This window comes from Mastomys coucha, unplaced genomic scaffold, assembly GCF_008632895.1.
Source record: "Mastomys coucha isolate ucsf_1 unplaced genomic scaffold, UCSF_Mcou_1 pScaffold16, whole genome shotgun sequence".
Taxonomy (NCBI): domain Eukaryota; kingdom Metazoa; phylum Chordata; class Mammalia; order Rodentia; family Muridae; genus Mastomys; species Mastomys coucha.
The window spans coordinates 100,371,795-100,388,775 of NW_022196898.1; the positions used below are offsets into that span (position 1 = coordinate 100,371,795).

Sequence of the window (16,981 nt, forward strand, 5' to 3'; positions counted from 1 at the left end):
TGGCTGTGAATGGCTGTGGATGGCTGTGGATGGCTGTGGGTGGCTGTGGATGGCTGTGGGTGGCTGTGGGTGGCTGTGGGTGGCTGTGGGTGGCTGTGGGTGGCTGTTTTGAGCTACAGTCATTATGGAGTGGGTGGGACCGGGAAGCTGAAGCCTGGCCCACAGAGGCAGACAGGAGGCCGAGGCAGCATGTGAAGTCACTCACTTACCCCACCCCACCCCAACTCTGTCCCTCCTCTCCAACAGTGTCCTGGAAGTGCCACACGAGGGGCTACCTCTGGCTGTTCCCCAAATACTCATGAGATTTTAAGAAAAATGCCAAGAGGGATGAAAAGATTTTTGAGGATGATTTATGAAATTTAAATATTTCTTCAGTTGGGAAAATGGTGGGTGAAAGGGAGGCAGGGTAGAAACGGCCCCATCTGAACAGAGCAGGAGAGCTGGCAGCCCTTGGGAGAGAGGAGTGGTCAAGGACGCACATACCTTCCAGGGCAGCCAAGGGGACTTCAACAGAAATACCAATGCTCAGTTTCCTAGCCGTCCAACATACCTGGAATATATTTGAGTTTTACACTATTGAATAAATTAAGTCATCCCATCCCTCGCCTCATGCCAGCACAGTGTCACGCATGTAGACCCTGTCTATTTCAAATCCATGGATAAAAACCCTGAAGAATCAGTAAGCACTATCTACACAAATTGTGATGCGTATGAAGACTTCCATAAAGAAACGTACTAAAATATCAAGGGTAATTACATTTGAGTGAGAAATTCATGAGTAAGGAAGGTTTAGTTTTTCTTTACCTCTGCAGTGTTGCCAGGCACGCCCACATTTACTATAGGAAAAAGGCTGATGTTCAGTTTTTTTTTTTTCTTCAAAGCAAGCAACCTGGCTCTTTTTCCTGGTGTATGGTTTCCAACAGAAGGGACTCTGTGTGCTGTACCGTGGTCTACAGGGAAGGTCTGAGGGAACTGCTGCTGAGTTTGGGTGTCCACAGGTTGGCATAGAAACCTAGGAAATGCATAGAGGAACACTTGGCTGTCTCTACCCTTGAGACCTTCCAGAGGTTTCACTGTTCTGTGGATTCATTAAGAAAAGCCCTTTAGGACCCACAGATGTTAATAGCACTGGCTGCTCTTCCAAAGGACCCACCCAGGTTTGGTTTCTAGGACCCACAGAGCAGTTCCCAACTGTCTGTAAGTCCAATCCTAACTCCAGCCCAACACCCTCTTCTGCCTTCCATAGGACCAAGCATACATATGGTACACAGACATATACGCAGGCAGAACATCCACACTCCAGGAAGGAAGTAGTAAGTAAATGACTACAATGTCCTTTACGATGGATAAAGTGGTGCGCATTTGCAATCTTGACACTCTAAGAGTAGAGATGGGGGGGGTTGCAAGTTCAGGGCTAGCCTAAGCTAACTGGTGAGAGTTTGTCTCTAAAATCAAAAGAAAAAATGACAAAAGTAGGTCATGTACAAGAGAACAGGGTGAGGTAGGTGTGTCTGCGTAGAACACAGAGCCCGTCTCCATAGTTACCAATGGTCTTTGATTAGCGGACCAGTCAATGCTGAGGTTGTCATCCTCCAGGGGCTTGGGGCTCATGGTAGACCACAGTCACTCTGGGGCCTGGTCACTCATGGCTTCTTTAGCCCATTGCTATTCTATTCTCAAACAGCTATCAGATCCTATGCAAACGTAATAACGCCAAGCTACTGTGACAATTCAGATAATTCACAGATAATTCAGAGTCTGCCCAAGACTCCCTGACTGGGCTTTGACATTACTAAGGACTGCAGAGCCACTGTTAACATGAAAGGAACTGGTGCTGTTTTTCACTCTGGTCCTTATTTCTGGTCCCTAGATTGCCAGTGTCATTTAAGAGTTAGGGACTTTCAGAGGGGATGGGCCATAGGAGCTCAGCCTGGTGTGTTTTAAATATCAAATGCTCCCTATGGGCTTGCTGTACTTTAGGGGTGGGTCATGGGGTAGGGGCAGGACTTGAGGTTTATAACCCTGCCCCATTTTCTGTCAGCTTTCTGCTTCCCTATTCTGCTGAGGTGTGGGAGAGACAGGAATCCCAGGCCTGGCTCCCTCTCCAGTGGAGCTACTTGCTACCATCTTCCTGCCATGATGACCCATATCTTCCCAATCCATGAGCCAAAATAAACACTTCCTCTTCAGATTATTTGATCACTGTGATGACAAGAGTGATCACTGGGCCCCTCAAGGTACTGGATGCTCATAGCAGAGCCAGAAGTGCCCCATACCCCACAGGTCTATATGGTAGAGTTAAACCTGCCCTCATAGCAGAGCCAGAAGTGCCTCATACCCCACAGGTCTATACAGTAGAGTTGTACCACATCTTCACTATTCAGCTGTGGTAAGATCCACCTTTCATTCACCCCTTTTGGGATGCAGCTTTCACCAGACATCCAATGCCAATCATAGATTCCTCCCTGCACAACTGTGAGGAGCATTTGGTCTTTATAAATTTCCCAGGATCCAGGATTCTATTATAAGACCACAAAGTAGGCACCCTCACCTGCCATTGCTGCAGACTCACTGGGTCAGGGTACCCTGCTTCTCTATGTTGTCTTTCTCTGACATCTGTTTCTGAACTTTGGACTTAGTAATCCATCATATGGTAAGCCTGCACCAAACTCCACACCTCTCTGGGCTAGAAGCATGACTCATAGGTGTAGAGCATGACTTATAGGTGTAGAGCATGACTCATAGGTGTAGAGCATGACTCATCGGGTGTAGAGCATGACTCATCGGGTTTAGAGCATGACTCATCTGTGTAGAGCATGACTCATCCTTGTAGAGCATGACTCATTGGGTGTAGAGCACGACTCATGTGTAGAGCATGACCCGTAGGTATGTGTAGAGCATGACCCGTAGGTATAGAACATGACCCATTGGGTGTAGAGCATGACTCATCCTGTGTACAGCATGACTCATCCGTGTAGAGCATGACTCATATGTGCAGAACATGACTCATTGGGTGTAGAGCATGACTCATTGGGTGTAGAGCATGACTCATCATGTGTAGAGCATGACTCATCAGTGTAGATTTGTGGCAGGTGTAGCACTAGGGCTGAGCTTTTCTCAGCATGGCTGTTGCTAAAGCAGTGAGAACAGGGGTTCCCACGAGTTCCCACAATCCTCATCTGCCTTCCTGTGTCCTAGAACACACACAGACTGTTACTACATTTTGTGCATCCCTTGTTCAAAACTTGTACAAATTGAATAAAACTGAAGAGAATGGGCTTTGTGATTTTTGGTATGATATGCAGGTAACTCAAGACACCTTGCATATATCCCTAAAACAGCCTGGCAGGCACAAATTGCTGAATAACTCCAAATATGGGTCCCATAAACCTGCCGTTCCTTTAGATGTACAGTATGTGTTTGTGTTCCCAATCAAATAAATGCCATTGGATGAATTAAGATCAAGGCTTCCTCTTGACAAGTTTTCCGTTACTTTATGGGCAATTTCCCTCCGATGAAACTGGAATGGAGCTTCCCCTTCCCTCAGATGTCGTTAACAAAGGTGATTTCAAAGAATGGTAATTGTTCTCTCTATAGCTAAATGGGAAATGAGAGGAAGGAAACCCACCCTTTACCTCACTCTATGAAAAGCCTGTGCCTAGTAAGTCTGCCCACCCCATGGAGAAGTGAGACACTATAAAAGTCCCCAGAGTCCCTTCACTCCAGGCCCCACTGGTTCTGCTGCAGGTGGAGAGCTTAATTCTCATTGTCACCAGCATGCATTACGCTGTCTCTGCAGACAGCTTGCTTCAGCCCTAACCATAACATCACGGGTTCCTGTTTTGTTCAAGTCGGCATGTGGCATTAAGATACACAGAAAGTTTCAAAATTAGACAAAGTTGAGCTGCCATGTGGGATCATCTGAGACTCTTTCTGCAGCCATTGAGAGGCAGTCTTGAACCACGAACCTTCTACAGTTGAAGAAGCTGTCTTCCGACTCTCAGCATTCTGGGTGGCAAGCTCAGAATCTTCGCACAGGCAGAAACCCTAGCTGTCTAGATCCTCTGGCTGCCAATGTCACCGACTCTGCCCATAGCACTAGCTTGCTGCTCTGAGCAGCAGGTTCTCTTCAGTGTAACCAAGAGCTACTCTAATCACACTATACCAAAGCCAGAATGACCCAGCTGAAACACACATCTAAGGTTGTTGCTTCTCTGCCTCACAGTGCTTTTGGGATAAACCCAAGCTCTGGAGCATGTTCAATGTCCTATCCAAAGCTCACAGTAACTTGATATCTGTTTCTCTGCCTTTCCTGGTGCATGTGAGTTTCAGAGGTGGGGGTTATGCTTTATCTGTTGTTTGCTGCCTCCTGGGCCCTACACACAATGTTAGGTACAAGGTAGGTACATGCATATAGCAGACTAAGGAATGAGTGCATACTGTTTAACATCTCAGCAGGCTAACTTAAGCCTAGAAGTTACATAGCTCACTACTAAAGAGCCTGAACACATCCCTTGCTTCAACATCTGGTCTACCATTGGAAGGTCTGTGTTTTCAAAGGACTCAGAAATTAAGGTTGGGTATGTAAAGTCTTTCTTCCTCCATTTATCATTTTTGTCCATTCTTATGATTAGTGAGTCTATTAGCCAGGTTTATTCAAATATAATATAATCAAATGCAGTATGATCACAGCTAGACTCAACAAGGATTTACTGAGATTTGATACTTACAAAACACAATATAACTAAATTATGTTCAAGAAGGCGAACAAGACTGGGAGATAGGTGAGGAAAACCAATGGAAATACTATGTGACCAAAGATGTGTAGAGCTACAAAGAAGAGCTTGATGTTTGCTAGGATATAATGCTAATACTGTCACGTATAGTAGAATAGCATTTCCATCAGCAACGAAGTATATCCACAGTGCTGGCCCATAGGGTCATATGACCAGGATATTGTCTTGTTTGCGTAAGTACAGTCTGTGTGCAGAACAACAGAATTCTCAGGGTCAAGTGCTGTTTGACTGTTCTCCACTGGGCAGGGCGTGGGTGTTTTGTCTCATTCCCCTTCCTTTTTAATACTGAGTACATAGTAGGTGCTCATTGTATATGAGATGGGGTGACTGATGTGGGCAGTCTAGAAGAACGCCTATCTCCTTTGCATGCAGGTTTCTGGGGGCTCTTTAGAGAGAAAGCCTTGGTCTGGGTCTTAATGAATAATTAAATCTCTGGCAAACTGAAAGAACAATATTTCTTCCTAAGAAGATGCGTTTTTATTTTAATTATGTGCGTGTGCCTGAGCATCAGTATGTGGTCATGTGCGCCTGAGTGCAGTTGCCCACAGAGGCGAGAAGAGGGTGTCATGTCCTCGGGAGCTAGAGTTACAGGCTGCTGCTGTGAGTCACCTGGTGCGGATGCAGAGGACTGAGTCCTCTGCAAGAGCAGTGCCCGCTTTCCACTTGTGAGTCATCTACTGCGCATGGAAGGGTAGTTTCTGTAGAAGGAACAGCAGATGCGTGTAGATGAGCAAGCTGTGCTCCCCGAGTGTGTAGAGCCTGAGCTCAGGGGAGCTGCAGGGGCTGGGGATGGAGAAGTAGGCCACACAGACCCTGTTGGTCTCCCTAAGGGGTGTGAGCTAGATACACTAAGATATGGGCAGGCGCTGGAATGGAAGCTTGCAGGGAACAAAGGCCAGTCTGTAAGCAGAAATGCAGTGACACAGTTCACTCAGTTGAGATGTCCCATATGTGCAATTAATTTTCAGAATATGCTTCTTAGAAGGAATAATTGTTTAACTCTGCACTTCAGACTGAGAACTCTCAGCGTCTGTGTGACTCTCAGGCGCTGCAGATAGCTCCATGGCCACAAAGACAGAAAATAATAACAATGAAGTTTGCTTTCCATTCCGAGCTGCAGAGCTGCCAGGTTAATTTTCTCCCTCATAGTTTTTAACAGGTTTCTTTTCTGCCTGGAGTAATTCAGAGTAGGTGTTCCATCTCAGAGGGCAGGGCAGGCTATGGGATTTGCAAAATGACAGTCCTTCAAGCTCATGGTTGGCTGAATCCCTAGATGACACCCTCTTCCCTACTGGGGAAAAGATAATTTCACTAACTGAGTGGTCAGGCTGTAGCATTTCTGCATGTAATTAAATATTCCACTCCCTTTGGCCTGATTACTTTGTGCGCAGGCTAGTTTTTGTCAACTATACACAAACCTAGGAAATGAGGAGAGGAGACCTCAACTGAGAAATGCCTGCATCAGATGCGTGTGGGGGGACATTTTTTTCATTAATGACTGATGTGGGTGGTCTAGATCACGGTAGGCAGTGCCACCCTGGGGCAGGTGCCCTGGGCTGAATAAGACAGCAATTGGAATGAGTTGTGCAGAGTAAGCCAATCAGCAGCATTCTTCCATACTTTCCTCCTGTGCCTGCCCTGACTTCCCTCAGTGACTGCCAGTGATCAGGGCCATGTAAGCCAAATGGACCCTTTCAGTGTTTTATCCCAGCAATGGGAAGCTGACTAGGACAGGAGCTTTTATCAGTGTGGCAGACATGACCATGATGCTTTGGGGATGATCATGGAATACTCATAATGCTGGGTTAGAAAAGACAGTGAGTGTTCAGAGCTTAAGGGGCTACTGCTCTGTGGGAGGAACTGATAAACGTGTTCACAGAGATGCAGCTGACTGAGGCCTGGTTTGTGAAGTTTCAGATGGAAGCAATGCCTTACTAATCATGGTGTGTGTGTGTGTGTGTGTGTGTGTGTGTGTGTGTGTGTGTGTATGTGTGTGTGTATGTGTGCACGCACGCATTCCTGGGTACATGCACGCCCATGTAGGCACACATTTGTGTATGATGTGTGTATGAGTATGTGATATTTGTGTGAATGTGATGTGTATGTGTATGAGTATGTGTGTGACGTATGTGTGATATGTATATGAGTGTGAGCATGTGTGTATGTAATGTATGTGTGTTGTGTGTGTAATGTGTGTATGAGTGTGTGATGTGTGTGAGCATGTGTATGTATGAATGTATGATGTATATGTGTGTGATATATGTATGTGTGTGATGTGTATTGTGTGATGTGTGCATGAATATGTGAAATGGTGATGTATGTATGAGTGTGGGCATGTGTGTGTGACTGTAATGTGTGTATGATGTGCGTATGAGTGTAAGTGTGTGTGTGTTACTGTGATGTATATATGAGTATGAGCATGTGTGTGTGACTGTGATGTGTGTATGAGTGTGAGCATGTGTGTGTGACTGTGATGTGTGTATTTGAGTGTGAGCATGTGTGTGACTGTGATGTGTATTTGAGTGTGAGCATGTGTGTGACTGTGATGTTTGTATATGAGTATGAGCATGTGTGTGTGTGACTGTGATGTGTGTATATGAGTATGAGTATGTGTGTGTGTGACTGTGATGTGTGTATGAGTGTGAGCATGTGTGTGTGACTGTGATGTGTGTATATGAGTATGAGCATGTATGTGTGTGACTGTGATGTATGTGTGAGTGTAAGCATGTATGTGATTGTGATGTGTGTGTAAGTGTGAGCATGTGTGTGTGTGACTGTGGTGTGTGGGACCATGTGTTCAGCACAGTGCACATAGGAAGTCAGAGATCAGCTTTCAGGAACTGGTCTCCAAGTTCTATCTAGTTTTGGAGGCTGTATCTCTGCTTTGTTTTTGTCTCTACATGCGGATGCCAGGTTGGCTGGTCCCCAGACCTTCTGGGTAATTCTCCTGTCTTCTCCCTCCATTTCCTTAGACTGTTGGGATTAGAGATGCATGATACAGGGTTTTATGTGCATTTAGGGGATCAGTTTTAGGTCTTCAGGCTTGTGCTGCAAGCAAGCAGTTTTACCCATTGAGCCCCCTCCCCAGTTGCCTCAGTGACTTTTCACAGCAAACTTTACTCTGAGCTGCAAATTGTTCCAATTACATCAGTGCCATGTGTTCTGTGCCCCCTTTAGAGTGGCTGTGGCAAGCCCAGCCATTGGTGGAAGACTCTTTTCAACTATCTGGAGGCATATTCTCATATTCATTTCAGAATAATGAGATCTTTAAATATTTATTTCTTTCCAATAACTGGGTAGGCCTAGGTTCTTCATTTTAATAAATTCTGTCCAAATAATGGCGAGTCACTGCTTAGAAGATATTGGCCCTGAATCCCCTCATGATAATGAAACTCACATCAGACTCACATTTTATCCCCAGCTGCCACTAGCTGTGACCTTGGGCAAATCACACAACTACTCAGGAATGCCTTTTGATAATTATTTTAAAGTTGCCTGCGTAACTCAAAAATTCTGCATATGTCTTAAGAGACCTGATTAGCATAAGATGGTAGAAGAGAATTAACCACAGAACTACCAACTGGGGCAGAAAGAAACTAATAATTATGACATGAAACTAGTCCTCTTCAGTAACCCCAAATGGTCAGGCACTCTTGACAGACGTTTTATGTTAGAAAAAATTAAAACTATTTATACAAACAGTATCTATTTGAGGAATATTTATTAAAGAGCCAGCATTATGTTAAAACTGAGAAATATAATGACACATACAAAGAAAACATCACAGTCTCTGAAAGCCAGCTGCCTAGCTGGGAGACAGACAATTTCAGACAAGGAACAGCCACAAACCAGAGTAAAGATTTCTGTGAGATTGCAGCTATGAAGACAACACACAGCCCAGATCTAACCTGGGCTACATGGCAGGGAAGACCTGCCTGTGGGTGGACTATCTAAGCCAGGAACACACACCCTGTAAATTTTATCTGGGAAATTCTATTGATTGGAACACACAATAAAAGTATCTGTCCTATGCTAGCCTAAAGACTTAAGACAGAGGCAGTGTGTAACAGACAATCTGAGCTCAGTGAGTGTCCTCACTGCCACATTATATCAATTGCCTAACTTGCAAGAGAATTCTTTTCTTTTCTCAAGTTCAAGGGTCCAAGCAACACTGTTACTAAAGAGATAATCATTTATTGTCTCTCTAAACTAACAGATATCCACAGCTGCTGGAAGAGTGCATAGCATGAAACTTGTTGCCTAACACCTGTCTTTCCCTTCTTCTTCTTGCTTGGCCATGTTTGCAGGACAGGAATGGCAGCCGCCTGACTCAAGGGTGATTATAGACATGAACCTTTCTAACAGGTATAGCATTTCCATGACAAACCTGATTGTGAGCATCGTCGGCTGGCCAGTACAATTACATCTACACGTACCAAACAAAGTATAGGGTTTAGCTTCGCTATGTAGCATGCCTGCTACAGAGGTAGCGAAGCCTCTCTGGAGACCGTCTCGCCACAGGGCAGACAGAAAGGAACTTACCATGTATGTAGACATCAATCCTCTTCGCAGTTTGTCTTGATGCCCATGTCATTTGCTGACTAGTTACCAGAGCATGCCCCCACCCCAGTTCAAAACAGGATGGTGATTTGGAGGCTTCATATGCTTCAGCTAAGGGTCTTTAGTTTCTCACTGGAGCAAGAGCACAGGAGTGCCTTCTTTGAGTAGGTGCTCCCTGGCTCTCTCACCCAGCTAGGGCTTTTATTTAAGTAATCTTTCTCCATTGTCTTTCCTCTCCAAGGAGATCAAAGGCCCTTTGAGGCTAGGGACTGTGTTCTTCCTTCAGAATGCCATTTCTGAAACCGGTAAGCCTTCAGCGAGCTGCTAATGGCTGCAATGGGTTCCAAACCTTCAGAATGAACTGGCGACAGGACAAGTCTCTGTGATGCTAGCTAGATACTTCAAACAGCAGTCCCAAACTTTAATATATACAAGAATCACAAGGATGCTTGTTAAGTGGATTCCCACATCTTGTTTCCAAGGGTTCTTGTGTTTTGAATCTTACTTTTTTTTCCTTCTCCATGAATATACTAGCAGTTGTTATTTTTTTTTTCTTGCAAAATGAATTTTGGAAAACAAGACCTGCAAGGGCCTTGCGACCACACAGATGTTTCTGGCAGGGAAAGTTCTGTCCCCATATCCTAATTTCTTTCAATTTGCTAACTAGTGCAGGTCTCTACTGCATCCAGCTCCTGGAATCGCATTGGTTAAGACATGCAAAGACTTTATTGCCACAACACTGGATTCTAGTTCAAGAGCAATAGGCAACTTTAAGTTTATTTCAGATATTATGGGATATAAGGACAGAAAAAAGTAAAAGTAAGCTAATGTGACTGATAGTGGCAGCTGGGGAGGGGGCAGCATGTGGCGCATTAACATGTAACCCTAGGGTTCTGTGACAAGAAAGGCCTTGGGGAAGAGTTTTTCACGGAGAAGAAGGTAGGCAGGCCCTGAAGTAAGAGACTTCAGAGGGAGCAGGCTAAAGTCACTCACCAAGGACATTAAGTTGGCGGGGTACAAAAGTCCTACCTGTCACAACAGTTGGCGGGGTCAGTATTTTAATTATCGTCATAACTACTGTCATACAAACATTTCTCCAGTTAAAAGTAACCACATTGTTGAAACTATTAAATATTTTTGAGAATTCCATTTATTTGTGTGTGTATGTGTGTGAGCGAGTCCATGTGTGGGGTGTGGGTGTGCATGTGTGGGGTGTGGGTGTGCATGTGTGGAGGGCCGAGAACAGCTTGTGGGAGTCAGTTCTCTCCTTTTACCTCATGGGACCTGAGGATGGAACCCAGGTCATGTGAGCAAGTGCCTTTCCTTGGGAAGCCATTCCACCAGCGTACATTGTTGAAACTCTGTACTCTAGGGAGCTGGTTGACCCCAGGCTCCTTTCTTTGGCTCTGTAATCTATCAGCATTGGCAGATGTCATGTGCCAATACCTGAGCACTGAAAGCTAACTCTGAGCTTTCTGGACACTAAAATGAGTTATCACTGATTGGATTACCCAAATATCATCAAGTAGAGCTTAATAAATGGTGTTGACTTGTCACTAGGAATTTATAGACTTTCTAAAGAGGGATCCTTTGCCCACAACTCTGAAGTAAGTTATGTGATGTCACATTTTAGTCTGATTAGTTATCAGCTTCTGAACTGACTTCCCCATCTTTCCAAGGGACATCTACATATTAATAGCAACAGCATGATCACCAAAAAGTATCAATTAACCAAGTGCCCATAGGAAGGAAAGAACAAGGAACAAAGAAGGAACATGTTGGCTGGCTGGCATGTGCCACTCCATCCCTGGAGGCTGCAACGTCTCAGCTCCAGCTGTCACTCACCGCCCTTTCCTTAGCCTCTGCAGAAAGGGCAGGATGGTGACAGGTGGGTCTTCTGTGATAAGGGCCTGTGCCCTGGAAACGGGACTCAGCTCTGTTGTAATTCACAAGCTCTACCAGATGGAAAATGACTTTATCTACCTAGAAAGATCTGGACTAGAAACGGAATTGAGTTCTCTGTCTCCTTTCTTGGTACTGGAAGACTCGGGTCTTTCCTCTGACAGCTGCTTGATTGAATGTGCTGGGGCAGAGGGAGACAGACAGTGAGACACACAAACACACACACACACACACACACACACACACACAGAGAGAGAGAGAGAGAGAGAGAGAGAGAGAGAGAGAGACAGACAGAGACAGAGACAGAGACAGAGACAGAGACAGAGAGACAGAGACACAGACACAGACATAGACACAGAGCTAGAGACAGTTTGGTTATATTATGGTAGAATAACAAATAAGGGAGTTTCCTGAGGATATGAAAAATTGGTTTTTTCTCTTGTACCTGGCCAGTCTGGTTAGCCATGGACAGCTTCCAAAACTGACAACCTGAGAGTAATCTCTGAAGACAGATGCACGGGACACTGTAAGGAACACCCAACAAGGTGGGAAGGAATTGGAGGGGAGCCAAGTTGAGAAAGAGAGCAATTCTACTCAACAGAAAAGCGGCCTCTTCATGACCATGAGCAACTGAGTAGTCTTTGTGTACTTTTGCTAGGATTATCATTCTTATCACCTTGTTTATGAATGAGGGGGCAGGGCCTATGACCAGGCAAAGGGATATTGTAAGCTTAACACGCACCAGCTTGACTCAGCCTATCATTTAACAAAATCGCATGGTGATTTAATCTCAACAGTAATTTAGTTCACAGTCTGAGCTGACAAGAACATCAGTGCAGACAGCCTGCACTCTGCAAAATTCAGGTGCTGGGGGGTTAGGGCCACCTGTGGAATTCAATCTTGGAATTGTAATGCTAATTCTGCCGTGTAGCTAAACATAAACACTACATATTTATCAGTCTTGGGGACCTGGAGCTGTGGAAATGTGAATGGTTTCCTACATTGGAGTATCTGTAACTGGAGATACAGTATCTGTATCTGGAGTATCCGTAACTCTCCCAGGCTCCGGGAACCAACAGCAAATCTGACATCTGTTGGAATTCTGGTTCAATGTGCAGGAGCTTATGGTCTTGTGGTCATCACGCTCAGTGTATCTGTAATTTTCCTGAGGCCTGATGTGAGATTGAAGAGAAAAAGTTAGTCCTGAGTGTCCTGTGGGAGAACAGGCGAGCTCTCCTTCCTGACTCCATTCTGTGGTAGTTGGAGAAGTGGTTTTCTTTAGCAACATCCTAACAAATGATTTCCTTCACAGCCTTCTCACAGCCTTGCCCTATGGAGACTGTGGAAGATCTGGAGCAAAACTCAACCCAAGAACAGCTCCTAAGTGTTTGTACAGGACATATGCCTCAGGTGGCCGCATGCAATGGGAGCCCTGCCCACTTGGCAGACCAGAGCCTCAGGAGCAGTGAAGAGGCTCCTCCAAGCCCCTTTGAGCAAGTCTGCATTAGCTCCTTACGACAAAAGGACATGTCCCCAGTGACGGGTTTGCACTTGTTGCTTTGCTTGGTCTCACTTTACAGTATTGGAGTTGAACTTGTGAGGTGGATTTCCTTCCCCCTTCCTTCCTCCTCTCTCTCTCCTTTCCTCACTCCCCCTCTCTTCATTCCTTGCTTTTCTGCCTTCCTTCTGCCCTTTCTTTCCTCCCTTCATATTTCTTTCCTTTCATCCTCTTTCATTTCTTCCCTCTTTCTTTCCTTTCTACCTCATTTCCCCTCCCTCCTTCTTTACTTCTTCCCTCCTCCATCCCTCCTTTCCTTCCTCTATCCCTCCTTCTTTCTTTCTTCTCTCCCTATTTTTCTTCCTTCTTCCCTCCTTCTTTCCTTATTTCCTCCATCCTACTTTCCTTCCTCCCTCCCTCCTTCTTCCCTTCCTCTTTCCCTTCTTCTTTCCTTCCTCCTTCCCTCCTTCTTTCCTTCCTTCCCCCCTCCTTTCCTTCTTTCCTCCATCCTTCCTTCCTCCTTTCTTCTTTACTTCCTCTTTCCATCCTTCTTTCCTTCCTCCTTCCTTCCTTCTTTTCTTCCTCCTTCCCTTCTTTCCTTCCTTCTTCCCTCTCTCCTTCTCTCCTTTCCTTCTTCCCTCTTTCCTTTCTTTCCATCCTCCCTCTTTATTTCCTTCCTCCTTCTCTTATTTCCTTCATCTCTTTTCTCCTCCCTTCCATCTTTCTTCACTCCCTTCTCTTTGTTTTCCTCCCTCTGCTCTTTCTTCGCTCCCTCCCTTTCCTTCATTCTTCACTTCCTCCCCCTCCTCTTTGTCTTCCTTCTGTCTCTTTTCCCTTTCCTCCCTCTCCTGCTTATTTTGGACTTTGACAGAAGATACCCCAGTGTAACTCAGAGTGACTTCAACCTTGCCATTTCCCTGCCTCACACTTCATTGTGTTGGGATCAGACGTGAGCATAACCCATGGGAGATGTTTTGTCAGGATGAACTGGATTGATGCGGATATTATAGGCCAAGAAGAATCCCACATCATGGCACTTGCAGCTCCCCTTTCTACTACAGAGCACTTCCATCTACAGGCACCGTTACATATGGAACGGCTGCTGTCGTCCTAATCACACAGCTCTCTGACACACTGAACTTGTAATCAGCATTCGCGATATCTTCTCATATCCATCAGAGCTTGTAAGGCATTGACTTTTTGACATTTCTTATTCACAAATACTTCCAGAATTTGAGCCAGGGCCCTACTAAACAACAAGTGTGAAAATCCAGCATTGTACTGGACCCACACAGAATGCCATCCTCATCCCCAGCCAGAAGCCAAGACTAAAGTTCCTCACAACCACAGGCATTACAGCAACTTGCACATGCAGATCTCCAGTACGTAACAACCAAGAGAGCAAACAGAAGCTGGGGTTGTTAGGCCTGTGCTGCATTTACAGCCATTCCAAAGGGCTTCCTCCTCAGACAGCCACCTCCTGTCCGCCGCTCTGAAGTCTCTCTAGTACAACTTCCACATTTTCAAAGAAATATCCCAGCTTCTTCCAGAGAATGTGAGCTCCCTCCTTGGTGAGCCCCGCGGCACTGTGTGTACTAGTGCCAATTGCACGTCTGTCTATCAATGAATTGTGTTGCACATCTCAGGACATACCCTGTTTTCCTCAGGCATTCAAGGATGGGAAAGCTGAACCCTGCATGCAATCCCTTTAGAGTCTCCCATTTTAGCATTCTATACAGCACAGGTAAGTCGCAATATTTTGATTGTCTCTTAAAGTCTGACTTACTCATGTGTGACAAGAGCTATCTTCTCACACAGAAGGAACATCTGCAAATATTACGTTGGCTCACATTCATAAAATGCAGGGAGATACAAAGTAAAAGAGCTGAGAGGTTTCAAGCCATTTTCTAGACAGGGAGGGGAAAGTGTGTTTTAATAAAAACACACTGGCAATTTCAAATAATCAGAGATGCATTTAAATTGTATTAAAACACCTTCGGAATCAGGGAACTTGATTAGGCCTTTCCCAGAGGCTGCCTACGCTGAAACCAGAGATTTATTTATTAGTCTAAGGAAAGGAGGTTCAATTTAAGTGAAAAAAATCCAGCTTATTAATTATTAGCCAAGCCATGCAGTAGCTTCCTGGAAGGCCAAGGAAAACAGGCTTTTAAGCCAATGGGAGCTGAGTGTGTTTCCAGCCCTCCATGCCTGCCAGAGCTGGGCTCCCAGGGGACAGGAGCCTTTCAGCCCAGAGCAGTCCCCAGCGGAGATCAGAGGAGAACCTGTGGAACTGAGCTGCAGTGGAGGTTCTCTCTTCTCCCCTCTGGGCTTTGGAGGAACCATGGGGCTAGTCCCTGCACCATTCTGGTTTCCTCCCACTCCTCACCCCTCTCCCCCCATACCCCGCAGGGCTTGGCTGGAAAATACTAGGCTCCAGAAACTGAACATACATCTCCGGAGGCTATTACTGGGTGTCCGGATTCTAGACCCAGGACCGTTGGGGTTCGGGATCCACTCCCATCATTCCTATTCCCTGCTAAACTTTGCATCCTTCTTGGAATAGAAAGTCACGACTAGCATGCAGCCCTTCCTGCCCTAACTACTCCCAGAGCCAACAGCTGCTCCCGCGGCTCCCTGCCCCAGCAAGGAGGAATGGTCAGGGTACAGAGTGCCCAGGCCGAGCGGCGGTGGGAAGGATGGCGCACAAGCTGTCACCTTGTGGTCTGCTACACCGAGGTATCCTTCTAGCTGCCGGGGTCCTGCGGGGGCGGTTCTACGTGGCTGGGGACTGCTCTCCACAAGCTGCGAGCTGCCAGTCGCGGTTGCCTGCTGCTGCTGCTGCTGCTGCTGCGGGGGCCGCTCCTTCTGGCTGCCGAGGCTGCTGTACACGAGCAACAAGCTGGTGCACATTGTAGTGAGCACTAAACACACTGCCAGACCATGGCGCTGCGGGCGGGTGGGTGAGAGAGAGCAGAAGACAGTGGCTGAGGGTGCTTCGGGGAAGCTTGCGCTCCTATTGACACCAAGCACAGGTCCCGAGCATCCGCCCCAGCCTTCCCAGAAGCCAGAGAGCAGAGGTGACATGGTCTTGCGCACCGGTCAGGGATGCTCCTGCATCGCTGCTCACAGCCCGCGTCTCACAGTGGAGGGCAGGTGGCGCGCGGTGACCAGTGCAAGGGTGAGCGCGCCCGCCCAGGGTGCTTTGGGGAGGAGGGTCTAGTCTCCACCTAAGCTGCTGGGATTCCAACCCTCCGAACACCCTATCTTCTGGCCCCCTGGGGCTTCCTGCAGCGATCCCCGCTAAGTTTGAAATCCGACAAGGAAACCAAGAAAGTCAACGATGGTGCTTCCTCCCCGCCCCTCTGAGTTTGTGCCCAGCGGTCACAGTGGGACACCCTCCATCCCTGGAGAGGTCAGCCTTCACCTCTGCTCTCCAGTCGCCCCTTGGATCACTCGCTAAAGATCCAAGAGCCCAGGCATCCCTAGTGCTCATCCCGGGTTCCAAGCCATGTAGAAAGTTGTCACCAATGACAGGTGACCTCTTGGCACAGGGATAGGTACCGGGAGAGGCTTCCCCAACGTTCCAGGAGACCCAGAATCCCAGGGGTCTTCGCCTCTGCTTGGCGGAGTTGGAACAACAGACTCACCATCAAGGTCTTCATTTTGGGCTCCTCTTTTGTGCGGAATTCTCAGGCAAGCGCGTCCGGAGCCACTTTTTCTTGGAGGTTGTCCATGATGAGTGATGGGGCGGAGGCTGCTCAGATGCTCACCTGGCAGTGACGGCGGCTGAGCAGGAGCCGGAGCCGCGGGACCGGGAAGCGCTGCTGTTGCAGAGATTAGAGGAGAATTAAAACTGAGCCGGACCCTCCGAGTCTCAGCGATCCACACACCGCCGCCTGACGCCGCCTGCTGGGTCCTAGAGTCCTCTGCAGTCCCCCCTCCCAACCCCCAAACCATCTTTTCAGTGAAGTGGAATTTCTGGGGCAAGACAGTTACCATAAAGGTGCGCCCATTCCTTAGTTTGAAGATTATCTTTTTAATGAGGCTATCGAGCTAAAAGGGCACAGAACCCAGTTTGGTCCTGAACATGGTAGACATTTGAAAATTTACTAAATTTTCAGGTTTGTGATTTTAATAAAAAAAAAACCAGTTAACCTCCTAAATGTCAATAGATCTATTTAATTTTGCGTCTGTGTATACGGCTTGGCGAATGCTATCATGGGAT

General features: G+C 46.6%; 1 protein-coding gene across 2 annotated transcripts in view; it reads right to left on the minus strand.

The window, feature by feature from the left end:
• Nucleotides 1-16,647, minus strand: part of St6galnac5 (ST6 N-acetylgalactosaminide alpha-2,6-sialyltransferase 5) — a 168,801-nt gene extending 152,154 nt beyond the window's left edge. For both annotated transcript variants that reach the window (XM_031375902.1, XM_031375901.1), the window contains exons 1-2: nucleotides 16,404-16,647; nucleotides 15,472-15,702 (exon numbers count right to left, since the gene is read on the minus strand). In XM_031375902.1, coding sequence (XP_031231762.1) covers nucleotides 15,472-15,702; nucleotides 16,404-16,418 — 246 coding nt within the window. In that variant the 5' untranslated portion in view covers nucleotides 16,419-16,647. The remainder of the gene's footprint in view (nucleotides 1-15,471; nucleotides 15,703-16,403) is intronic.
• Nucleotides 16,648-16,981: the final 334 nt, after the last annotated feature.